The 27459-nt window shown below is 43.0% G+C and overlaps 1 protein-coding gene across 3 annotated transcripts in view; it reads right to left on the reverse strand.

Moving 5' to 3' along the window:
* pvrl2l (PVR cell adhesion molecule related 2 like) overlaps positions 1–15047 on the reverse strand; it is a 316943-nt gene extending 301896 nt beyond the window's left edge. For 2 of the 3 annotated variants that reach the window (XM_044052905.1, XM_044052904.1), the window contains exon 1: positions 14568–15043. In XM_044052905.1, the coding sequence (XP_043908840.1) occupies positions 14568–14655 (88 nt within the window). In that variant the 5' untranslated portion in view covers positions 14656–15043. Of the gene's footprint in view, positions 1–14567 lie in introns of all 3 variants that reach the window. The other variant, XM_044052903.1, reaches the window with a different exon arrangement.
* Between the last annotated feature and the right edge of the window lie 12412 nt (positions 15048–27459).

Genomic DNA, 27459 nt, shown 5'->3' on the forward strand with positions numbered 1-27459 from the left:
CCTATGTGTGTATATATACACAACACATCAATCAGGAGATATGTCACAGCAAAAACGTCCAGATTGTACATAGCTATTGGACTGCAACGCTCGTCAATTTAAATATGAAGATTTTTCTGGTTTCTTTGCTCCATATAACAAAGAAATCATGGAAACTGAATCATTTTGATTTGTGGACAAAAACAAAGAACATCATCATTTCAAGGTTTGGGGGAAAAACCTGATCAACATTTTCTGATATTTTATGGACCAATGAAAATAAATTGCAGCCCTAGATTTCAGTATACATCAGGTCTGGACCGTTAAAAGGATGAGATATATTCAGTTTTGTGGTAAAGTCAACCTTGGTGGATTTTAAAGTGCGCGGTCAACTCTGACAGGGCCAATCCAGCACCGATCGCGTCCAATTCTGACGCATCTGAGGTCGGAATGAGTCGACGCGACACTCGATATCGATATCGGTCCGAAACTGATGCTCAAAATCACTGGAGCGGATATCGGAAGGATACAAATGTGAAATCCGACACACTCCATAAATCCTTCACTCTGCTTTAAAATGACAGCGTCGTGTTGTAGGCTGCTTATTTCTTCCTCATGGGAGAAGAATATTTGTCACTCAATTGGAGAAATAACAGCTTCACAGATTAAAAGGTCAAAAATACTTAAGTGTGTGATATCGGTACAAGGGCGGCACACAAAGTGCGACAACCGTGGGTAGATTTCCGCTGCTGCTGGAGTCGCGGTTGTCAGGGTAAGAAGCTGGCGAAGAGATAGAAGTACAAATGTCTGCGTGTCTATCACAATGACACATCTTCACCTGTCAAAAACGTCTGCGGGGGTTTTGTCACTGCAGCTAAAAGAGGGAACTTGCAAACACACACACACACACAGAATGGGGCCTTAAAGTGGAGGGAACAGAAATGTGGTCTCAAGAGTTTTTCGGAACAACACCGCACACATGAATGTTTGCAGTAATCTGAGGGAATAAGGAGCTAAAGAGTTCGGGGAGCAGCGGGTGACATATCACATGACACGAGGCAAAAAGCAGAAAAGCAACAGCCACCACCATTTGGTCATATTACGGATTTCATGTGGAAAACTGAGCATGTAAGTGCTGTGCGATCAACGTCTCGACACCCAGCAGCCAACTTCTCCAAGCAGCTGCCTCACGACATCAAACCCGAGCTCTTATCTAAGTGAAGGGGTCATAACTTGGGATATAAAAACAACATATGCGACAAGACCTCTTCTACTACTCAATCCACACGCGTGACGCTTTCAACTCTGGCTTTTGGTTCCTCGCACGCCAGCACTTGAAGAGACAGATTTCATATTCCCGTCTTCCACGCTTGTTGAACATTGGGAGATACAGTTCCTGGGTCAGCTGGTATAAAAGGAGGTGGGATATGTGGCAGAATTCACCATCTTTGGGGTTTATTATATTCTCTACACCCAACGCGTTTTTATTTCAAAGCGATTATACACTTTTCGGTATACATAATTCCTGCCTGTAAACCCTCCGACAATGTGACACGTTGCATCTTTAAAAACAACTAGAAATAGTCCGTCTCTTGTCAAGAAGAAGCAACTGCCAGTAAAACTAATCTGTACACTATCCATAAAAAACAAAACCAAGTCTGGTTCCAATCGGATCAACATGACGACCACAAAGACGTGCAGTGGTTTCAGGGACGACAGATGTTCGCGGGAGCAATTAACAAGCGGTCGCCTAACTAATCTGTTTTTGCACTTTCATTGGGTCTAATTTGGGGTCTTGGATCCTCTCCTGCAAAACAAACCAAAGGGAAACAGCCACACATCCTGTTGGCTGACTGACAGGTATGTGTAAGTGTAAGCAGGGAGGGAGAAAATAATGAAATGAGCTGTGAGAAGAGAGATTCCCCCAGGGCTCTGCAGGAAAAAAGGCAGCAGGCAATATCTCACGTCATTTGACAATGATACACCATTGAAGAAGCAAATAGAGAATCCTGCTTTTCAAATGGAACTCTTTAATTCCATCGCGCAAAAAGGAAAATGTCCATTGCCGCCTGCCAAAAGGCCTGATTGTCTGGATTCGTCTGGAATACTGAATAGTTTCATGTCAAAAGAACATCAACCTTTTTATGAAATAAAAAAAAAAGAAAAAGAAAACTCTGCTTTAGATTCATGGGAGAAAAAGGCTTTGTACAAATAGAGAGGCGAACCACAGCTTCAGATTAGAGATAGGAAAAGGTTGGGGTTTTGTTTTTGTTTTGTTTTTACAGGGGGGATTGTGGTTGAAGACAACAAGTGCTGCAGCTGTCTCTTCTCAATCAACTGCGTAATTAGTGAGGGATTCAGAAGCAATTAATCAGGTTTAGCGACAGCTAAAAGGAAGAGGGAAAGAAGAGGAGGAGGAAGGAAGGAAGGAAGGAAGGAAGGATGGGGTCGACCTGGCAGTACGTCTGTGTTTGTGCGTTTGGACGCGAGTTAATTGAAAATTTAATTGGAGTAAAATCAGGACAGAGGGATTCAGCAGACGTGGAACACTGTCTGAGTCTGAGTTGACCCAAAATAACGTGACAGGGGAATCAAGTCGGCCTGCGACTAACGATGATTTTCACAATCCTTTTCCTGATTAATCGAGCACTCGTTTGGTCCATGAAATGCTGAAAAATGTCAAATCGGTGTTTACCAAACCTGGGAATGATCATCATGCTGAATGGTGCAGTTTTAATGATTTCTTCCCATTCACATTTAAGAATCAGACACATTGGAAAACCAAAATACCAAAGAAAATGACCAGAATAGACAACTGTTGGTCAAAATCACAGGATCCAATATGGGCGGGGTGGGAAACGCAACATCTTATGCTCTCCAAAGCTCCTAAATACCATATAAACGCTTCATTAAGCACAGCCTGTTAAAATATAAAATAATAAAAGCAACAACAGCATTTGAACTGTGTCATGTTGTGGGCTGTTTATTTCTTCTTAATGAGAGCAGAGTACTTGTTACACAGTTGAAGCTCGGGCCGTGCTTTGGCAAGAATCTGATGATACACAATATGTTTTTAAACGCTTGCTCATGTGTACGTGCTAAACGTGGCAGCAGAAATGTGCCGTTTACGCATTTTCGGGGTTGTAAGATGGTGGAAAAGCGGCTTGGTATCAGTAGATGGTCGAGGTGGGCCAGAACCCCGAGATCCGAGGGGTGGACCAAGTTATAGACCAAGACGAACAAAAAAGTCAACAGTAACCATGGCCTCAACTCAACAGGAAGTCCGCCATTTTGATCAAACTCGTCCAAGCGCGTTAGTCGCATCAACATTAAAAAAAAAAATTGTAGTAGACACACCAAAGGCGAAAAGTTGTCGATAGGTTTTGTGGCTTCTAAAGGGGCGTGGCCACGGCAACCATCGGCATTTTGGCGAATTTCGACCGTTCGCCACAAAGCAGGAAGTGCCCTGTAACTTATACGGCATACATTAACCGATCGACTCTACACATACGTGACACGAGAGACCGACCCCGAACGCGTCTACGGACACAAACTTGACCCAACAGGAAGTCGGGCCGTTGTAATTCAATTTCTATTTTTGAACTTTTGAAAACGAAGGACATGTTTTCTATTCCGTGTCTCTGTCGATGTCCACACACGCAGTTACGTCCGCCGTACAAATGAATGCCACAGCTGCATTTGTATACAATTAGATTACAACAACACTGTGCTTCCTGTCAATCACCACAGGGACACATGGACGTCTCCACCAGGAAATAATCCCACATGTCAAGTTTAGTCGTCACTTGCAATTTTATTTTAGAAGCCACTGTTTTGTTTTGTTTTGTTCACATTAAGCCAAGGTTGAAACATAAAATACGTGATGCCGTTCTATTGGACGCGTGTTGCCGAGTGACCGGACAGAGACAGTAGTAAATGGGCTGTAACTCTAAATGACAGCGGTATTCTCCTCCCGCGTGCACGTGACTCGCATGGAAATGTGCCGCCGCTCTGCGAGAACACTCACTGCCTGTGAACACGGTGAGGACACGTGTTTCGCTCGAGTCATGCGAATGACAGGCAGCACTGTCACACTGCACAGTCGCTTTCAAAAAGGTGCGAGAAGAGGCAGATTGTTCGCTGCAGCACAAATCCGAAAGCCTCGTTTGGTTTTCCCAGCGTTTAATTCATTCAGACACAGTCTTTTCTCTCTCCTCCGCAGGCTGATGAGCTGCTGACCTCTGCAACTTGTTGCAAAAGCAAAAAAGCCTCACAGTCAACAGGCTCCACGGAGCAGGATGGTTATTTATGGAAGAGGAGCAGAGATTAACCGATGTGCTCTCTTTTCTGTCCAAACAACATGTGTGAGTGCTTGAGTGAGGCGCCAGGTTCCTGTTTTTACTTTACAAAGACATTAAAAGAAACAGACTTAATAAAACCTGCACCAGTTTGAGAGTATGATACGTTAAGAACGCGCTTCGACACTTGAAGTTCATTTTAGACGGCCTTTAAGAACAGTTTGTTGTGTTTCGTTTGCACCAAAGGGCGCAGGAGTTACTGGTCTAATATTGTTCTACCTTGGAAGGTGCAGTCAATTTAAATTGCAAGTAAAATCTACGTATTTGCCAACAGACTCTAGTGCAATGGGGAGTGAGAGAGCTGAAAACCAAGGATTTGATTTGTTTTTTTTCTGTTGCTCCTAGTTACAGTCATGTTTTTGCACAGCTCCCACTGTCTCAGTCACATTTACAGCCAGTACCATGTTTACCGCTCTGCTCTGGCTGTGACCACTGTTTACGTTCATGTTCTTTTTAATTAGGACAGTGTTTGACGAGCTGGCGTCCCAGAAATCTCAAGAAATCTTTGGCGGAATCTCTCAGTTTGAGTCTTCACCACCAAACGCTAATCAATTCAGAATAACTCGAGTCTAAGTTTAAGGTCGTTATGATAGCATTATCTTAAGGACACTTCAAGACAGCGCTTCCAGATATCCACTTAAATTCAGAGAAATTCAAACTGTTGATTCAAACTGTACTGGTCGGCAGTGCAGGAGGCAAATAACCACTGGGTGATGATTCTGTTTCTGGGGTAGATTCTAGTATTTTGTACTAAAAAGGGAGATGTTTCTACTAGTTGCTACAACACAAATGTCTGGAAAAAGTCCACGGGTAGATTTGTACATCTCTGTTTCGGCAAAATGATCGAGAGATTGCATCATGTAAATAGCCGGTGCTAATGAGGTTGCACCTCGTCCCACTCATTTGCTCCTTTTTCACCTTGCATTAGATGCGATTTCACTGCGAGTCCAGCTCATTAAACAAGTTTCACTTCTGCAAACATGAGGAAAAACTGTGCCCGAATCGGAGGCAGACTGTCAGCTTAAATTCACTCTGCGGAAGGAAAAAGTCGGACCAAATCCGCCTTAATGACACCAGTGAATGTCAGTGTTACTGGTGGCTGTTAATTGCCCACATGGGTAAAACAAAAAAAAATGTCACAGAGTCACATCACAGCTGAACCTGCCACTGCACTCCCACACAGCCGCTGGATTTTGTCGCCAGACGGAAACAGTGACGGCACAAGACGACGGACGCCGCGCACCGACGCAGGTCTGATGAGGAGCGGGTGAGTTCAGGACACGGTGGAAGACAGAGCGGGAGACAGAACAGGAACGTTCGTCTAAACACTTTCACCCTTTTCAATTGTTCGCCCCCTCTCTTTTATCCCCTCAGCTCCCCGTCTCTCCAAACAATGAGGCCCGACAAGAACGGACCGAGAGAGAGAGAGAGAGAGGGAGAGAGGGAGGGAGGGAGAGGAAGGAAGGGAGCACTGGCACCCTTTTTAATTCCACAAAAAGCGGGCCCCCACTTGGGAGCCTCCCCAGAGTGGCAGCGAGCCAGGCTGGCTGAGAAAAGGGGGTCTGGAGCTGAAGAATGACGGCAATAAAGAGGGTGAGAGTAGGAGAATGGGTGATAAGAGAATGAAAGAATGAAAAGAATGAGCTGGGTTTGAAAAGCTGGCCGAAGGTTTTCTTTACTCTGCATATCGGTAAAAGTCAAGCCAGGGAGGGTGGCCGCATTGATCGCGTGCGTGTGATCTGCAAAAGCCTTTCATGGCGCAGTGAAAGCTGAGAGGACGACGAGAGCTGAAAGGAAAAAAAAGAAAAATCTTCCAGCGACCATCCTTTCTTTCAGCTCCATTGTGATTCATGGCCCTGTTCCTGTTGCTGCGCTCGGTAATCCCTCTTCTCACCGACACTTGTTTGCTGAAGAATCGCCAAGGAATGCCAAGGTGTTAGCCATGATATGGTTTATTACCAGAAATGTGATCTGGAATTTGCTTAGTATCCCCCTTTCCTCAGAAGTCAAAAGAGGGAGGGAGAGAAAAACGCTGACCATGTGCAGACACACGTTGGCTGACTGTTAGCGAACACTGTGATGTATTAAAACCTGGACTGATGGAGTTACTCCAGAGTCAGAACACCACGCAGCGGCTGACTTTCAAGGACACTAACATCTCGGGCGGGGCATTGATGAAAATTACAGTTTTTGAAACCAATTTTTCTAAACCTAACAAAAATTGCACTATACACTATGGTACAATTCTTTGCTTGTTTCCTTTCCTTTACAACTTCCTACGCTCATATTTGTTCCATGCACTTTAGATCAACATACTAGCGCATGTTACGCTATGATTTGCGGCTGGCACGGAAGATTGGGGACCGTTACGCTGATTGAAAATGTGCGTAACGGTATTTTGACTGTATTTATTTAAAAATGCCAGGTGAAATGTGAAAAACGTTGTTTTTGGACGGAATCGGGATGGCCATTTTCACCTTAAATTTTCAAAAGCTCCGCACCAACTCCCCCACTTGGTCGCTGCGCTCCCTCGCCATTAGCATTATGCCTAGAACCCGGCTTCATTCATTCATTAAAGAAGCACCAGGCTCTGAAAACACAAGACACTCACTCACACGAGTTCAGTCCCATGTTCTTCTCCTTAAGGAACGAATGACAAAGATGAAGTTCACTTCCCAACCTAGTTTGATACCCAGCGCTCACATCAGAGATGGGATCATATAAATGTTGCTTTAAGTGATGAAAATATAGATTTAGAAAGACCTGCATTTACTAGTTATATCTTAACAACCTCGCTGTCATTGAATAAATACAATCTTTGGTCTGATTTTGGAAAACATAAATCACAATTTAGAATCTGTTGCGTTCATTATTCCTGGAAACATTTAGCATAAAATCAGGTTTCCACGGGTAACATTATTTTTCATCAGTGAAGTCATGAAAATGGATGATTTAACTGAACATTTTTGAACTTGCCAAGGAACAAAACTAATTGAAAAAGTTCTTAAATTCTTTAAATATTGTTAATTTGTTCCGTTACGCCTTATTTATTATTTACATAATGGCCTTTGATGGCGGTTTTCCAGGTGGTTTGTCATGGTAATTTTGTCATTTCTGATTGTACAATAACGATTATAATTGATGCCATTTATGAATTCCCAGAATGCTCAGAGGGAGCACGTCCTGCCTCGTCTCAGTAAAGATCAACTCCACTAAACGAAGGATCGCTCCAACCGTCTCTTGCACAAAAACTGTATCCATGACAACGCCTTCTAAATCTCTAAATCTCCAAGAGTGACTTACCAAGCAAACCTCTTACCTTTTGACCACAATTGCCGAATTTTTAAAAAAGACAGAGCGACAAAACGCCTGGAAAACGGACGAGGAATAAAAAACCAAGCAAAACAACATCGTGCAAGACGCTGCAATTCCACGTCTGTGGTCCGTTACCGCTCACGGGCCCGCAAAGGATCGTGGGAAGTCAAAAACGTTCTAATCCTCGATCAATAATGGAAAAATTCATCCGAGAATCACTGGCAGGAGGAACCGCAGAGCACAGCGTGATGCAACGCCGCGTGCACGTCTGTCAGTTAACGTGGGAGAATGCTGTAATTAGGAGGGAACATTGCTCACGTCGCGCTCGGACGTGATGTCGAGCTTCTCTGGGCGAGAAAATACACACACACACACACACAGAAGACAGCCCAGACAATGACAAACAAATTGGCCGCCACACTTAACAGCCCCCGGCTTTACTGTGCAGTTTGTGTCACTGTGAGTCATTAATAATCTCCCAATGAGCATCAGCGGTCAGTTCTTGAGGGGATGATTATCACCGCATGCCTCACCAGGAAGAGCAGTTGACATTTGAGTGCACGGCCTTTTAACTGCAGCTGGGAACAAAAACGCAGCCGATCGTCGGCGTCCGACATGACAGCAGCTTGTTGTGGGTTTTTTTTTTCTTTCTTCTTTTATTTTTTTAATGTGCCTCGTCTCTGGGCGAGACACGAGCTCATGATTGCATGCTTATTATCAAAGTTAGCGTCACTGTGTTCAGCCAAACAACGATGTTTTCTTGAGTCTGTAGAATAGGATGATGTACTGTACAGGTCGGGACAATATTTCACACACATTTAGTCATTTTAAGAAATATTATTATCAGATTTTTGATCAATTTGGATTTGGATTCATTATTCAACCCTGGTTCTCGGTGAGCTCTGCAAGGGACCGTTTTACAAGCACAAGCATTGTATGATGGCGAGCTAGACCAGGATTTTCTTCACCCACCATTAACACGACGATAGAAATTCACCACGATTCACTGATTGTAAGTGCTTTAAATCCCGATATATTATGTTAGTCAGTGATTTTTTTTAAAAGGATGGCAAAATATTGGGAGGCAACACATGATATATAACCATGACAAGAGCAAATTTCTGCAAGAAGAAGAAAGAAAAGAAAACAGTACTGTGATGAATCTCTGCAGTGCTGCAGAGGTTTTGGCCAAATATCCTGGAAAACTTTGTTGACAGACTCAAAATATGTCAAAAGAAAGAAAGAAGGATGGATTTTTTTTGTGAGACTGACAATGCAAGAGGTAAGAAGACTCTAGCACACGGTGTGAAGTTGCAAGAATAACTTGATCACTGTAAGTTTGCCAGGTACCAGACCTTCATCGATTTTTTTTCTCTTATGATGAAGTGGACGTGAGAAAACAAAGCAGAAACAAATGTTTTTGTTCAAAAGTGTGCATACTCTGCAAACTTCTGCTTTCTCTGTGCTTTGCACTTTGTTGTGTTGAATTGTCCACTGGCTTTGCAAACTTTTTACCCAAAAATTCAAGGATTCAAGGAACCACAGCTCATTATCACCGTCTGTTTTGCTGAGAACAAACAAGAGCACTATTCTTAGGAAGCGCGGCGCGGTTCACTTCTTTTTCCTTTTCCTTTTTTATTAGCATTGTTTTTTGCAGAAACGAAGCGGCTAAATGATGATTTTTCTGTTTTAATTAAACCACAATCTTTTTGAAGCGTCTCCTGCGAGAACAGACGCGCAAAACAAAAAAAAAAGGTAAAACACCGGGAAAAATCTAGTCCTCTCCTGATACACTCTGGGCTATTTAACATGATTATTGACACTTTAGCCCAGCGACAGTTCCTACGACTGGCTCTCGACAGAGACGAGCCTGCACTCCGACGCTCTCCTCAGCCACTTCTCCTGAGACACAATCTCCTTGACATTTAGTCTGCCTGCCGTCAGTCACAGTAGAGCAGCGAGCTCAGCGGCACAGAAGGCAGACACACGGCGGAGGCTGCAGACGCTCGCTCACCCGCGGGGTCACCGAGACCACGCCGGGTTAAAAAGAGGATTTAGGGCAAAGAGAGAAAAGTCTGTTCAACACAGACTGACCTTTTTTGCATTTGACATAATGGTTCTAATTATTTATTTACCATGTTGCCTTGAGGCTCGTTTCTAAGAATTAATCAACTTAAGCATTCTGCAAAGAGATCTTTTTTAAATAGCTCTGGTTCTACCACCACCACCACCACCCACGGGCAAAGAGCACAAAACTGTACAGCACATGAATAAGTGTGTTGGCACGCTACACTTATTAACAAGTTGTTTATACTTAAGAGCATCTGGTTATTTGGTAGTTGTGACACTAATTATGTGTTTTTCAATTGTGGAGAAAGTTTCACTGCTGCCATTTAGACAGCCAGTCAATCAGGGGCCGTGTGGTATTAGAAGAAACGGTGCCTCAGTATTTCACTGTATCATCTGCATAGATCTTCTTTGTCAGCGTGTTTGTTCACATTCTATAATTAAGACGCCCATTTGCATAATCTTCTGCATTTTCATACACAGTTCCAACTTTTCAAAACGTGCCGCGACGACTCCACCGACAGCATGTGGAGATTTGACCGCGTCCTTGGCTCCGTCATCGCTGGCTCCCCAAACGGAGGGGAAACTCGTGAAAAGAGCCAAACAGCAGCGGCTTCATGCAAACAAAGTCATTAATTAGAGCTTTCGATAATCAGGCGCGCGCCACTCTGGAGATGATAATCATCGGCCGTCTGCTTTCCAAGTGATAAGCTAATCAGCTCCGTCTCCGCCGCGTCGTCGGGGGAACTCATCATCATTGACATTTCAGCACAGGACTGAGAGTGCGGCGAGGGCAGGGGCGTCACCTGAAGTGCTTTTATTATCATTGCTGCGGAGTGGCTTTATCCTCTCCACTCCATGGTGGCTGTATTTCGGAGGGCTTTTTGAGGCTTTTGCCATAAATGGAGTGAGCTCAAAGCTTCTGAACCTCCTCCTTGGCTTCATGTTGGCTGTTCTACCACAACTACTCTGCATAGACGAGTCCAGCACCAGCAGACGCAATAAAACAGCAAAACAATTAGTCCAGCAGAGTGCTCCAGCCATGCGTATTTGGTGGCACCCTTAGTGCTCACGGATTTGCTCCACAGGTGTGTGAGTGCTACACAATTCCTTATATGGACATCCTGGTCTGGTGTGTGTTTATAGGTCACATCTTCAACAAAGTTATGATTCATTTTATATCACGAGTATTGACAATTGTGCAATAATGACAATTTATTTTATTTGTGTTCGTAAAAACGAACCGAGCAAACTTCAAAATGTAAATTGTCTCAAAAAAAAATGTTTACTTTTTGCTCAGGTGAGTTTAGACAGTTAGTGAAAATGGAAAATAATCATGTCATCAGGTTGCCTATAGGTTGTACTGAAATAAAGAGGATATAAGATACTATATTTCACATTATTATAGCCACTGTATATGTTTTAACATGTGAAAGCCTAAATGCTCTGTGTTGTAAGGGTTAAAATCCATGTATATATATATATATATATATATATATATATATATAGCAATACTGCCTATTGTTTTAACATTGTGGTTAAAGGTTTACTGCTGCCATTAAGAGTAGTTGCTTATTATCCACCAAATTTGTGATGTTCAATCGATCTACTACATTGCATTGCAACACCATAACAAGTGAATGGTCTGGAACAATAAGGATGACAGTGAAGTGAGCGCATCATCTGCATATACAAGAACAATACTGGTTGTAATAAGAGAAAACACAGCCTCTAAAGGAGGTGGAAGAACATTTAACAGAACACATCATCACACCAGGGCGTTAACATGAGTGACAAATTATGTTGAGCATTTTTTAACTCTGCCACCAAATAGTCACTTTCCATCATTTTCCTCTGCTGTCCCTTTGCTCATTTCCAAGTCGCATTCGTTGTCTGAAACTAAATTAAAAATGAATGTGATTGGTGCTTTGTTGAAGGTGCATTGATAAAACAGAGTAATAACCTTAACTTGGAGATAAATGGGGCTTAAATTGTGACTTATTTAGTAGATCAGTCCTGGCCGTGAGGTTTTTTTGTGTACGGTTCTACAGCACCAGGAAGCACCACGAGGGAAAAGCCTCGGCTTCCACGTTCTCATTCAGTTTCAGGAAGTCTGGATAAGTAGATGCGATGTAAGTGTCGAGGATTTTTCCCTCCGACAAGACAGCTGTGGTGCTGCACGTTCAAATTAATTCATAACCTGTGGGGATACTGCCATGACAATCTGACAGCTTTTTAACAATACAGAGCCAATACAGCAGCAGCAGGAGACTCTCAGCTGAGGATCTGTCATCCTCACACCAACCAGCACCAGGGTCACCGCCACCACTCCTCCTCAATTCCTCCCATTCTTGTGTCTGACATCACTCCATAAGGAGGATAAAAGAAAAAAATCATTACCAAGCAAATTCCTATCAAGGTTAACTCGTCCGCCTGCCTGCTCACATCGCCGCCTATTATGCAGCAGCAGCAGCAGCAGCAGCAGCAGCAGCAGCAGCAGCAGCAGCAGCAAGTAACTCAACCTCCCATTTGCTTTGATCTTAGGAAGGAATGTCACTGGGCGGGACAATGCGTCTCCCTGCTCCACCCTGCTCCATAATGACCCACTGGCTTTTTTGTCCCCCTTTGTGGCAATTTTGAGGACAACTCTTGACAGATGATAGCGGTTACAGTCAGGTGAAAAGACATTCATGCCGACAGCCCACTGTAGCTCCACTGTAGCTGCCGTTATGAGTTTTGTAGCTGGTCCCAGTTGGAGATGAAGATTGTTTCTGTCGAGCGTGACGTCTGTGGCGCTGTGTATGTGTGTGTATACATATATATATATATATATATATATATATATATACACACATATATATTTACCTTAAAACTGATACACACCTAAATATAAAATATTAATGGTATTACATTTAATTACTGGACCTTTTTAAAAGAGAAAATGAGTTATTACTCATTTTGCATCACAAATACATTATATTATATCTATCGTGAACAGGCCACTTTTAATTTGAAATCCTGTGAAATATCATAAAGAAAACCTTTTTTGTGATGTAATAAGCCTATGTTGCCCACTCTGGCTGAACAGTTGTGTTTTTCCTCCCTTCACTGTCGCTGAGTGGCCCCCAGGTCATTTGACCTTGTGACCCCTGCCATATTTCATATATGGATCGAATGTGGTGGAAATATTACACCTCAAACCAAAAAAGGGATCAATAAACGCCGCCAGTGATCGCCACGGTGACACTTCATGTCCTTTAATATTAATATAATATGTTAATAATATTAACATTAATGTAATACCATTAATATTTTATATTTAGGTGTGTATCAGTTTTAAGGTAAATATATATATGTATATATATACATATATACACATATATGTATATATATATATGTATAGTTTGCTTTTATAGACTTGAATAGACTAGATTAGAAAAAAATTATTACAAATAAAGTTGAAGATGAAAAAAACATCCTTTTTGTGATGTTTCTGTTACAATCTGCAGTCTCACCATTAGATGTCACTCTTTCTCACATGCTGGAGCTTTAATATTAAATGATAACACCGTGTCTTGGCGAGTGGTTACTTGTAAGTGATGCTTGACAGCATGAGCCAATATTGTTATTCCATATGCACACGCGTGTGTCGCTGTACGGCGAGAGATAAAGTTTTCACTGCCGATTAAACTTCTGACAGTTTTCCAGATGATCAGTTGTTTAAGGTGATCGTTGTCTCCCAAAGGTTCTCAAATGTCTTGTTTTGCCCACAAACCTCAGATAATTCACTCCACGGTCACAGAAGTGTAAAGAAAAGAACACATTTAAAGAGGCTGAAATGAGACAAACTAATCAAAACTGTTTTTGGCAGTGATTTACATTCATCTATGACGGTATTTTGTTCTACTGTGTCACAAAGTGTGTTTGCACTCATTTAGGAATGTTTGTAACAATGATTTCCTAACAGGTTTCTCTAATTTGGTCTTTTTGCTTGGAGTTGGATAACATATATAGATTTATATATAGATAGAATAAATACATGACAACATCAGCATATATTCTCTTTCCCTTCCATATTTCTGCACCACTTACAATGTTTTTATTAAAAGATTACTGTGGTGAATGTTCACGAGGAGTCCTTGACAAGGTAACAGCGCTGAAAGACCACCTGAGGCGCGGAGACCAAGCACAGTTCTCATCTCCAACCGAGACCCTGTTTCCCCATCATCAGCACCCTGTTGCTCCGCAGAATGAAAACCTTCCATTTCTTTTTCCTCCTCCTCAAGTAATGGCTGATAATTTGCACCTGCGGTTGTGATTGCGCCCCTTTTTCTTGCCCTGCGCCACTTTCCACCAGGTAAACACAGATTACAGGTCAGTGGTGTTGGGAGGGTTTGCACAGGCTCAGGGAGGATTAGGCTTCCTGAACACAGTCACCTGCATTTCTGAAGCCGCTGCCGCCGCCGCCGCCGCTGCGAGGAATTAGGACACAAAAACACCACAAAGCCACACCTCGCCTGTGCTGTCACGGCGAACCACAACTACACACACGCAAATATGTGACACAGAGGTTAAACAATAAACTTTTTTACAACACGTCACACTCAGTCCAAACAGACGCCAGGGACGCGGAGACACGGGGGAGGCGTGCGGGCACCAGCACCAGCACGCCCCGCCACGGAGCAGTCAGCGCGGCTGGGAGCGCGGAGGTTTGGCCGCAGTCAGAGCGCGGGGGCCGGGGAAGGAGAAGGAGGAGTGAGGGGTGTTTGTGTGTGTGTGTGTGTGTGTGTGTGTGTGTGTGTGGGGGGGGGGCTCAAAAACAAACACATGACTGGGTTTGTGTCTTACCTTGTGCCACAAGGAGAATCACCGCCGCCACCAGGACAGTGTGTCTGAGCGGAGACACCGGACAGCGCGATGCGTAATCTCTCGCCATTCTTCCGAAAAAAAAAATCCACAAGAGCGCAGCGTGGGGCAAAAGCACCTCCAGATTATTCCTTTATTCTCCGATGAGCCGAGAAACTTCAGCTCAGTTCACACAGACGTTTGCGGGCGTCTCTCTCTCTCTCTCTCTCCCCGTCTCCTCTGATCTCACCTCTGCTCCTCGATCAGGTCGGCACTAAGTTTCTCTCTCTCGCTCTGTGTGTGTGTGTGTGTGTGTGTGTACGAGGGGAGTGGACAAGGGGAGTGAAATATTCCTCCCACTGTGGACCGCCCACAGTGCGCACAGGTAAATGCACCGTGCGTATCGCTATGCGCGGCGGCGGCGGCGGCACGAGAGTAAGAGCGGAACAGAAAGAAAGTGTCGGACTGAGGAGCAGCGCAGGAGTCAGGCTGTGCAGCTCCGTGTGTGTGTGTGTGTGTGTGTATTATTTGTGTGTGTGTGTGAGAGAGAGTGTATGTGTGTGTGTGATGCAGAGAGAGAGAGAGAGAGCTGGGGAGTGATGTCAGCAGAGCGTCACCAAGAGGACTTCAGCTGTAATAGGCTGCTGAAGCCTCTCACATACAAACAGTGAAACAAAAGGCTCATTATAACTGTTCACACACACACACACGTGCACATGTTTATACCTGGATGAGTGTGTGTGTGTGTGTTCTGATGACGCCTGCTGTTCTGCTGCATGGTGAGGACACTCATCAGGGAATCAAAATCATAACAAGATAATCTCAATCTCAGCGATATTAGACTGAGATTGAAATAAATCCTGCCCGATATAGCTCACCATACTCATACAATGTGATAGAACAGCATATATACAGTAGAAATAATTGACAAGTACACAGTTTTTCATTCATGTTAAAGCAGCGGAGGAGATGGCTGTTTTACCACACTCGGGAGAAATATATAACTTCCTGGGAACACAACAGAGCAGCAAACTACACGAGTGGGAGTTATATCTGTTATTGTTGACGGACTGTGAGTCAGAAAGTACATTTACTGATGAAAATAAAGCCACGCTGGTGTTTCCTCAGGTTCAATCAAGGCCAGGAAACCAGACCACAGTGAACAGGATGATGTCTTTGACTCGTACATGTAATTAATGTCATATTTTGTCCAAAAAGGTTCATACTGTGTTCTTGGTAACATCACGGAGCTTCAGTTTCATTCAGTCAGACAGGAAAAAATAAGTTATTTTGATTACCATGACATGTTTGGACCACTTCCTGTGGTCATGTGACGTTACATGTGACGTCTCCTGCTTCCTGTTTCATACAGGTTAGTAAACAGGTCAGCTGAGGAAAGCATCCCAGGTATGTGTGTGATAGGACAGGATGTAAGATGAGGGTTCTCATGGGGCCCATTTCCGGCTATCGATGGCCTCCCAGTGCAAGACACGTCACATGACCCTTCTGAGGATGACCACAGGAAGTGGTTGAAACATGTCAGGGTGATCAAAATACGTGACTGAATGAAACTCAAGCTCAAAGTCTCAAAAGCAAAAAGCTAAAAGAGCTAAAAGAGTAACTGCAGGATCTGCCTCCGTTTGCAGTCCTAAAGACGCAAAAAATAAATGCAAATACAGTCACAGTGTGTCATTTCAAAGGCTGGTGGCAGCAGGAATAAATGACTTTTTCTTCTACATTTGTTTTTGACTTTTGTGGACTCTTTCCTGCAACTGTGTAGTCTGAGATTTAAAACATAACGTATACCCAAATATATTCAGTGGCATTCAAAATGATCCACCCATTCATCTTCTACCACGAAGGACAGCTGTGCCACTCTCAGCTGACATAGGGCGAGAGGCGCAGTCACACCCTGGACATGTCGCCCGTCCATCACAGGGACACATATAGAGACAAACAATCGTCCACTCTCACACCTCTGAGCAATTTAGAGTGTCCAATTTACCTAATTCCCATATTGCATGTTTTTGGACTATGAGAGGAACCCGGAGAACCCGGAGAAAACCCGTGCACACACGGGGAGAACATGCAAACTCATGCAGAAAGGCAATTGTAAATATTAAAATCCCATTAACCCACTTTTAGAGGTTTTGCAAATGTATAAAACCACACATATATTGTCATGTCTTTCTTTACCAAGGTAGTAAAATGGCTTTAAAATGGTGGTCAGATATTTGTTTTCATAACTCATCATACGAGTGTCTTTTTTTTAAAAAAAGGCACTGCCTGTCACAACCAGTTCAAATCTTATACAACCAGTCAGTCCACGCTCTGCCAAGTCTCCAGTCCCACATGGATGCTGTGACTCAGCATTTTTTTTTGTCCTCTTCCACTTAAAAACTCACCAGTCAAATCTTCAAGTATTTTTTTCACAAAATCAACTGTCTTAAAATTGTCTTCCTGACTTTTGGTCCAACGAAAACAGGTGAAATGAAATTGTTCCCAGTAGCACAGCGGGTCTCGACAATCATCAAAAACATTTTACGTTTGGAACTTTTCCTACACACTGGGCCGAGCAGCCAAACAAAATAACCACACGCTCCTTGGTTTAGATTAACAAGAACCCAATGGACGATTTAGCGGTGCTCCAGAAAGTTCCACATCTCAGCAGCACTTCATCAATCAGGCCTTGATCGGTGGAGCGGCTCGACAGGAGCTACTCTGAGTAAAGAGGAGATGGAAGCCAAATGGCCTTTAAATGACTATGAGAGCATCAAGCACGGGTTTCTGTGATCTCATGAGATAAAATAAAAGCAAGTGAACTGTTTATGAGTATAACTCCAAACAAGGTTTGGCCAAATCCAGACTCTGCTATTAGGCTGAGTCTGCTCAAAAAATGTGATCACATTATTTATTATTATTACTATTAGTCTCGCAAGAAGAAGAAGAACAAGAAGAAGAAGAAGAAGACTTGCGACATAGAACTTAAGGTGTAGAACCTTCTGAGGATCTATGGCATAGATTGTATATGAAAAAAATGGCCATAGTCTTTAGGTTTGAAGAGAGAAGACCAGGAAGTAGGACAGAAGCAGCAGACAGCCACCAGGGGGCGACTCCACTGGTGGCAAAAGATAACTTACTTTGACTGAAAGTCTGAGGGGAAAATTAGTTTCTACTTCTCACTTCATTTATGACGTCAGTAAACACTTTCAGGAGAACTTAATGCAGTGGCCAGCAACTGGTGGTCCGTGGGCCAAAACTGGCCCGCCAGCATCAGTATCTGGCTCGGCAGATGATTTAAAAAATGTGATCTGGCCTAAATTATTTACTTATCTTCACACAAAAAACCATGACAGTTTCATACTGAGTTCAGAGCTTTTAATCTGAAAAAATGTTTCAAATAAATTCTGTTGCTGAAATCGACAGTTAAATGACACCAAATGTTTGGTTTGGGAAATAAAAATGAAACCACTGCTGTTGTCATGGACAGCTGGGTTTGGGGAGTAAATAACTACTTAGACTCAAAGAAGATTGAAATGATGCACAATAAATATGAGCAATACGTATCTCACCCACTTTTGTGTCATAAACTGAAAAACACACAAAAACCCATTTGGACATTCTGTGGCACTTCTAGGCTGCATATTTAGAAATCAAGTTGGTTCTGAAGGTTCAAGTTGGAAATCCTCCCCCAATTTGGAAGGATATCTGAATTTAGTATGAAAAGTGACAGCCCTATCTGGTAATCACCATACATTGAAGAAGACGCAGCCTCAGATGGGAAGACTTCTCAGCTGCAGGCACACAATTGTCAGAATTGTCAATGAAGTCAGCTAAATCCTCGTGGAAAAAACCCAGAAAGGAATAGAACGATTCACATTTCAGCGGCCCAGGTGATCGTCCTCAGTCGTCCCCGGCGAAAGCTCACACTTAAACCCCATGAGAACATCTGTGGAGAGAAGATGGCAGTTTTTTCAGACGCTTCCCATCCAAAGTGACAGAGCTTGAGAAGGATAAAGTGACGAAATCCAGGTGTGCAGAGCTGGTGAGAACTCATTGTTGGAGGCTTGCATCTGTAATTGCTGCACAGGAGGCTTCCACAAGAAATACTTTGGTAAATGAGATGTTACAGAGTCAGTGGACAGTGTGGTTTCTTAGTGTAGTGGTGTTTACGCTGCGTGTTACCTGGCGACAACTGATTTATTTTACGTTAAGACAGACGGAGGGAATATGGTGCTGGTAGTGAGACGGCTGTGTCCAGGAACAGTTTCAGAAGTAGATTCTCATCTTCATCTCCTTGGGGGGGGAACTCAGAAAAAAGGACCTTGAAAGGCTCCAATTATTCAGCACTTTGACAGGATAAACCCTTACAGCCCAAGCCCACCCCTGATCTGCTGCTCCATACACCCAGAGCAGCATATTTTTTGTTTTCACAAAGACCAAACAGACACAGAATAATAACATACACAACAAAAAAGGCCTTTATGAATTGTTTTACTTGAGAATTCCACTGATAAGTGTCTTTTATAAAAGATCTGAATATCTTTTCTGCCGCTGATTACCTATTGCATTGGTAAACCATTCATCATTGTGTCTATACTGCAGTCCTGAACGTCACTACAGTCATTAGAAAAATCTGTGGAGTCGAAAAACCAAAGCCAAACATATGTCTGAAAGTTGCTTACTTGTTCTGATCAGCGGCCAAAAAAGCGCCCTGCATCGTCTTTATGAAAAAAATAAAATAAAATGAAAATTCCCAGAAACGCTGTGGCAGCAAATGGTAAACTTTTTAAAAACCATTTATCAAAGTAATTGATTTCAGTCAAGTGACACCGAGTCAAAGTGTCAGCGCCGCTTATTTGAAGCGGAGACATAAACGAGTTCAGTGGAAAACATGCTCCGACTTCTCAGTGAGTCTCTGCGTGTGTGCGGAGATTTTTACTGAGATCTGCATTTCTCATCCAACGTCTCACTGGGCTCTACGGAGGAAGAAGAAGAAGAAGAAGAAGAAGAAGACGACGAGCAAAATCTCCTCTGACAAAGACACTTTGCTCGTTAGAGAGGAAACGGAGGAAACTTTGAGTGAGGCAATTTAAAGAGAGAAAACGCTTCCGAGAGACAATTAACCTAAAAATAGTCTCACTGTGTAAGAATGAGTTCTATTTTTGATTCAGTCACAGGAAGCGTAAGTGTAATTCGGCATAAATCAGCTCAGAATAATAACATAAGACAAAGACATGAGTAAGAAATAAGCATGAGACACACTTTGCAGCAAGAAGACCCGGGTTCGTGACCTGGTTGGAACAAGGGCCTTTCTGCATGGAGTCTGTATGTTCTCCCCATGTGTGCGTGCATGGGTTTTCTCTAGGTTCCCCGGTTTTCTCCCACAGTCCAAAAACATGTAGATTTGGGGACGAGGCAAATTGGACACAAGGTGTCTCTGTGTCCCCGGGATGGAGTGGCTATGCTGGCTAGCTGAGATTGGCACAGCGCCCCCTCCACGACCCACATGTGGAGGATAAAGCGGTAGAAAATGGATGAACGGGATGGATTCTCTCTTCTCTTCACATAGTGAAGGCTCAGCATGTCAGATTTAGTGACATCTAGTGGTAAAAACATGTGTTGCGATACAACGAATCAGCTCTGTGGTTAAAAACAGCTACGACCAAGACTATTGTAACTCCTTGGCCTCCATCAGTCTCTTATTATCTCGCCCGCAGATGGTCCAGAACGCAGCGGCAAGGAACCAGGAAGCGAGAGCATAATTAAACTCCAGTGCTTGCCTCTCGTCGCGTTGGCTTTCTGTTCATTTCAGAGCACAGCTCACAGGTTTTACCGACGGTTTTCAAGTGGACAGACGTCATCTAATATCACTGTCATTTAAACTCAACCCCCAGATCCCTCAGATCGACAGACAAAGCAAAATCTTAAACTAAAATCGCGATAGAGCCTTTTGCCGTTGCTGCTCCACGGTTATGGAACCAGTTGCCTCCTAAACCAACAACAGGACATTTTTGCTTTTTTTTTCCAACTTTTGCCAAATTCAGGGAACATAAAAACAAACAAACCCTTGAGTCAGTAATTGATTTGTCTGTTTGATTTAGCCCGTGTACAAATACAGCAGCACATAACTGTCAACCCCCCAGGAAGGGAACCAGCTCTCAGTAAAGAAGGTAATCAAGAAGATATAATGACTTTTATTTATTTTTGTAATTTCAGGTAATTATATACAAATGAAAACAGAATTTGTGATTTCTTTTATTTTTCAGCCAACACAACAACTCAAACCTGTAGTATTATTATTTCTTCAGTTACTACCCATGTGGTGATGCATCAGTTTTCTTTCACTGTGAAACAAAAAAAACAACAAAAACAACGCAGAGAGTTTGTCTCTGGATGGATGCTGTCATGTACTTTGTTGTTCTGCACATAGAAACTCTGATTTGAGAAGGAGTTTTTCTTTAAGACAGGAATATTTCAAACATGTTAAAGGGGAAAATAAACAGAGCTTTGCTCTCCCATTCACAGAGACTCTGGAAGAGATGATGAGAGAGAATTTTTGAAACCGACTGCAGGAGTTTTGGTGCTGAAATATGCACGAAGGGCCGATTGATTGAGAAAAAAAACACACTACATCGTCAAGGCCGAGCTCAATTAACCACGAGACCGTGACGCCAACACTGTAAACCCAATAATCAATACAGCATATGATCAAATTCCCTCGCTCCCTGCAGGAACATGGTTTTTAAATACTGTGTGTTCACATGACATGGTCAATAAAATCAGGAGACAGATATCCATATTATATATTTTTACTTCCAGTACGTGCTGTTGCTATAATGTGTAATTATAACACATAAGTGTATTTTCTTCCAGGTTATTTTATGTCACTTAATGAGTATTTGAGATGTGTGAAACGCTATTTGACTGAAATGATAATCAGGAATAATCTCTTTCCATCGAATTTGATGTTTTACTCACAAAGGTTTTTAATGTATGTTTTCATTCCTCAAACAAAGCAAATACAAACAAACAAACAAGAAGAAAATTAAAAGAAGCAGAAAGTAGTGACATGACATGTATGAAATAAACACAAATACATTAAAGTTCATCACACAGATCACAAATTATATGCATGTATATAATGCCATAAAGCTGTATTTTATCCAGGCAAAGTTTATTCAGTCCTCATATTTAATAAATCTGGAGAAAACCGTCTGTAACCTTACTTCTGTTACTTATGAGCACATAAAAGCACTGCATGTGTCTCCAAAATCAATGATGTTGTCATTCTGGATAAATGGAGACAGACTTTGCTGTGGACATTTTTATTATTGCAACATTTTTTTTTTTTTTTGCTTTCTACCCAGTAAAATGCTTCTTCCTCTGTTGTGATTAGAAATCTAACAGACAGATGTGATGTCCAAACCTGAGCAGATGAAAGGAAAAACGTCGTGGGCTTGATCACAAAATACACGCGGGGGTTTTTTGCCCATCAATCCGCGGCTGAGAGGAAAAGACCCCAAACTCACAAATAATGGCCCGTGTGAACGGGAATAGCTGGAGGTCAGACTTTCCAACTCGCAAATTACGAGCCAGCGGTTCCACCTGAGCTACAGCTGCCTTAAAGTGCAACAACAAACACAGCAAATCAGAGCCACGTCTTCCCAAAGCCTGATAAGCGATAAAACACTGTAAAAGCTGCCAGCGGTGAAAATGTTGTGACAGTCTTGCATCAGGCGTTCAGTAAGTCACCCTCAAATACTTCAGCCTCAGTCTGTTATCCCACTGACATCACCACGATCAAAGACTCAATGTGAGGCACTTAGTTAAAGGGACAGTCAACACTTTCATGATGAAAGAGAAAAACTAGAAACACAAATATTCCCATTAACATCAGCTGATACTGTCGAGTCCATAAACTTCCCTTGGTCTTGACTTGCTTTTGAGCGTCTTGGTCTTGATCTCTTGATCTGGACTGCCTCAGTGTTGATCTTGGTCTTGACTTGGTCTACCCTTGTATTGGTCTTGCCCTGCCTTGTTCTTGGTCTTATTTGGTCTGAAGTGGCTTTATCTTGGTCTTGGTCTTGGTCTTGATTTGGTCTTGCCTTGCCTTGGTGTTGGTGTTGGTCTTATTTGTTCTCACTGTGGCTTGATCTTGGTCTTGACCTGGTCTCCCTTTGCATTGGTCTTGCCCTGCCTTGGTGTTGGTGTTGGTCTTGACCTGGTCTGCCCTTGCATTGGTCTTGTCCTGCCTTGTTCTTGGTCTTATTTGGTCTTGATCTCACTGTGGCTTGGTCTTGACCTGGTCTCCCCTTGCATTGGTCTTGCCCTGCCTTGATGTTGGTGTTGGTCTTGACCTGGTCTCCCTTTGCATTGGTCTTGCCCTGCCTTGGTGTTGGTGTTGGTCTTGACCTGGCCCTTGCATTGGTCTTGTCCTGCCTTGTTCTTGGTCTTATTTGGTCTTGATCTCACTGTGGCTTGGTCTTGGTCTTGATCTGGTCTCCCCTTGCATTGGTCTTGCCCTGCCTTGTTCTTGGTCTTATTTGATCTGATTTGGCTTAATCTTGGTCTTGATCTCACTGTGGCTTGATCTTGGTCTTGAACTGGTCCCCCCTTGCATTGGTCTTGCCCTGCCTTGGTCTCGCCCTACCTTAGCATTGTTCTTGGTCTTGACTTGGTCTCACATTGCATCGATCTTACCCGGCCTTTGTTCTTGGTCTTGACTTTGTTCTTGGTCTTGACTTGGTTTTGGCTTTGCATTAGCATTTATCTTTGTCTTGACTTGGTCTCACCCTGTCATGGTTTTGGTCTCAGTACATGCCTGGTCTTGGTAGTCTTTCTAGTCTGGTCTTGACCACATCACTACTTATGTCCTTTGCTTTCACTGTGTTCTTTCCTTGGCTTCCACAGTTTTTAGTGGAATAATGATAATAACTGCATTTATGACACAACCATTCTGTCACCAAAACAATAATGAATGTCTTTTACATTAGCAAATATTCTGGTCAGACTCTTGTCAAAACATCTATTCTCCATTATCTCGCAGTCACACGTCATTTTATAACGCACTCCCTGCTGCAGTACTCTAACTTAAGCTTTGAGGGAAACGAAATAACCATCGTTTTTTAGTGTGGAAAACTGAGATAAGCAGCAGCCCTATGCCTCCCTCCACTTACAGCACACTGTAAATATCACACAGCTGCCCTCTGCCTGCCCGCCTCTGAAATCTTCCAACACTGTGAGTATGCCTCCATCACTTTGCAAGGTGGAAAACCCCAGCAAAGCCACCCACCTCCCCATTATCACCTCATTAACGGGCTGCAAACCGGCCCACCCTCCATTTTGGCTCCAGCCTCAATCAGTCCATTAATCACAGAGGAGCAGGAAAACCTTCTGTCCTCTGAAGGCTCTCGATGTATTCTGCCGACCCCTGCTGTGTGTGTGTGTGTGTGTGTGTGTGTGTGTGTGCATGGGCATGCCGCATACAAATGATCCAGATACATCCTGCCATCTGTTGACTGCTAGAAGTAATTGCGTCAAACACCAACATGGACACACGCCCATGATGCAGTCAGCCTGTCTGTATCCTAAAACACAATCATGTAATTCAAGGTTTATCTCATTAAAAGGAACAGATGGGACAAAGCGCTCAATCACGGCGACGTGTTCTCATTATTTAACAACAAAATTGGTTGTCAGTGGATTACGAAATGCATTTTACGAGTGCTTTCTCGCCTGACGTGCATGTGATTGAGGTGTGATTGATTGGGTTAAAAGAAGAGAAAAAAACCACACGCACGTCAATTTTTTTTGTCCGTTGAAACCAGGTCTACGATGTTTTCTGACATGTTTCACGTCAAAAAAAACCCAAACCTCATTATGGGATTTCATGCTGAATGTGAACAAACGGCTTCTCAACAAGGCTGTCAGTTTTATGGTGGGAACAGTTGTGTTGCCTTAAGAGGTTTCCAAATTGATTGGCACAAAATTTGGTCCTAATGTTTCTGGTAATCACTCGATTTTTTTTTTTCTTCCTCGAGCCCCACCGCGAGGTTCACACTGCTGCTCCTCTGTGAAATATTTGAAAGCAACCCACTCGATGTATTGTCGTGACATTCTGCACAGACCTTCATGCTCCCCGTGGGATGAACTGTAATGACCTTGGTGGTTCTTCAGCCGTTGCGCCGCAACGCCAGGTCAGCGGTGCAGTTTGTCCAGTGACTTTCCCAGTGAAAGTCATATATGATGAATCTCAGGTTGAAATGCAGTGTTTCTGTCATGGTACGGTTTGGTTTGGTACAGTGTGGAACGGTAAAGCCCTGGGTCAGGCTTGCGTTTTGACTGAGAACAGAACATTTACTTGGCAGGGGGGGTGTGCAAGATGACAACATTTGTGGCTGTTGTGACGTCAAACTTGAGAGTAGACTGTGGTCTATCGCCACCTCTGACCGTATCCTACTATTTAACTCCAGTACCCCAAGAAAAGGGTGCCAAAAAATGGAATGGTTGGGGCCGGTTCCACTCGCTGGAAACACAGCTTTAGTAGCAACTCAGCATGATGTCACTCATTGGTTTGTGAACTGCTTTTTTGAAGCTTTTTACTCTAAATGGGGCTATAGTTGCAAAATGGAGACCTGTCACATAGACCTGAAACTGATTGAGACATTAGCGTTCCAGGGAAATGTTAACCTATTAAGCTGTTAAGCTATAAATCAAGTGTGAAGTCGGTTCATTTCTTACAGACTTACACACAAACCAGAGCAGAGTCGCCCCGTGATGGTCAGTCTTTGACTTCACTTGCTGGACCCATAGTCTGTGATATGTTAGCATTGCTGAAATTAGCCTTTAGCTCCAATAATCCTTGGGTCACAGATGTCAACTCAGATTTCACCTGTAGTTCTAGTCAAACGTGACAGAACTGGGCCACACGGCAGCGCAGTGGTTCTAGCTGTTGTTGCCTTGCAGCAAAAAAAAAAAACTCAACTGAACTCAACTGAAAACCTTTCTGCATGGCGTCTGCATGTTGCACGTGTTCATGTGTTTTCTCCAGGTTCTCCACGTATGACTGAATGACTAACCCTAACCCTTTCTCTAAGTGTTGGCCCTGTGAAGATAATGGGTAATGTACAGCGGCGTCTTTGCATTAAGGGCCGGTGGCCGTGCCTCACCAGAGGGCGCTGCTGTGCAGGGGGAGGATTATAAGCTTTTATCTTTTCCTGTGTCAAAAAAGTTAATAATAAATTCAATGTTGTCCACAGTTTTCATTTGATGAACGCAATTTCCACTGTAGACACATCGTGTAGTTGTATATGAATAGTTGGTTGTGCCCGATGCTGCACGTCCTCTGTTTCCGCTAGGTGGGTTTCCAGCGCCTGCAGTGTTGTGTATTGCTGAACTGCTGCGTGTGCAGCGCATGCTTCAGTTTGGGGCCAGAAGTTCAGGGACCCAGAGCGCTTCTCATTGGTTGATTTGAAGCAAGGGCGGCACTGCTTTGTGCACATGAAGGACCGCAGAGCGTCATTCGTCTTTAAGAAGTGAGTGGTCAGTCTAATTTATTTTTATTCTAACTGTAATGTAATTGATAATGTAGTTTACATATTGTTTGAATTATAGGGGAATTTCTGTAAAGTGTAACTGGCGATACGTGTGTGGTGGCTTTGCATATGGGGTGTGCGCCGTTCATGCCATGAACGTCGTGCATTGTTGTTATTGTTGTTTCGATCTTGAGTATTTGATATAGTGAGATTTTGAACACTGACATTTGGTGGTGCTAATGATATGATAATATACGTCATCAGTGGTGTTTGTGTGATGGCATTATTCAGCTGCAATGTTGTGTCAAAGGTGCTGTGGTCTGTGCTGAGGGTATGAGAGTAATATGTGGTATATCTGGATTGCATTATAAGATCTTCCTGCATGGCCCCACCAGAATGTCCAGACCAAAATCGCCACTGGTAATGTAGATAATGGATGGATGGCAGCATTACTTTCACTGTCTGATGTAAACTCTTTTGCCTTACGATAACAACCTTAAAGCCATTTTGATGTCTAGAGACAACGCAGTCAGGCGAGCAGGCAGGTAGGTAGGAGGACTGTGAAAAGTGTGCGTGGTCAGTTCAAAAGACTTCAGTCTAATTTGCACTCAGTCAAAACGTGGTCAACAGAGGCAGCACAAGTGATGCATTTTGACCAGATAAAGGCGACGCTCGAGACTCTCCTCTCGTGTCAGCCACGTGTGGAGTTTTCTTGTCACCGTATTTTGTCACACAGCGTGATTGATAGTCACCGCCTCCACGTAGATGTTTCATCGTCAACCGTCTGACTTGGACCAAAACATTTGCTCTCTTTATAGATCCAATCCATCCATTATGAAAATGACAAAAAAGAAGCTCAGATACTAACAAACAAGCAGACACATGGGTATATTAATCAGGGTGACACACCACTGAAGTAGAATGTGCTGTCACTATGAAAAAAACTGAAAACCCACCTCACGTTAACTAGGGTCACTTTTTCTTTTTAATGTCCTTGACCCATACACTGGTTGTTGTTGTTGTTGTTGTTATTGTTCTTCGTTGTTAGCTGTATGCACTTTCAAGGTGAAGTCAAGTAAATCTCGTTGTACAACTTGTATAATGACAATAAAGGCATTCTATTCTATTCTAAATGATTAAAACCTTCCTTAAGTTTTATTGAGCAACATTTATTTATTCAACAGAGTATAAATACATTTTAAGACGTCATCAAACGCCTGCTTTCATTAGTGTGTTTTGCTAAAACATACAAAGTTTTTTTGCACACGCAGATATTTCCCTCTCATGCTCAGCAGTGACAAACTGCTGATCAATGAGAATCCATATCTGCCCCTTTAGTCTATTAAACGCTGCATCTT

This window comes from Solea senegalensis, linkage group LG20 (genome assembly GCF_019176455.1).
Source record: "Solea senegalensis isolate Sse05_10M linkage group LG20, IFAPA_SoseM_1, whole genome shotgun sequence".
NCBI lineage: Eukaryota > Metazoa > Chordata > Actinopteri > Pleuronectiformes > Soleidae > Solea > Solea senegalensis.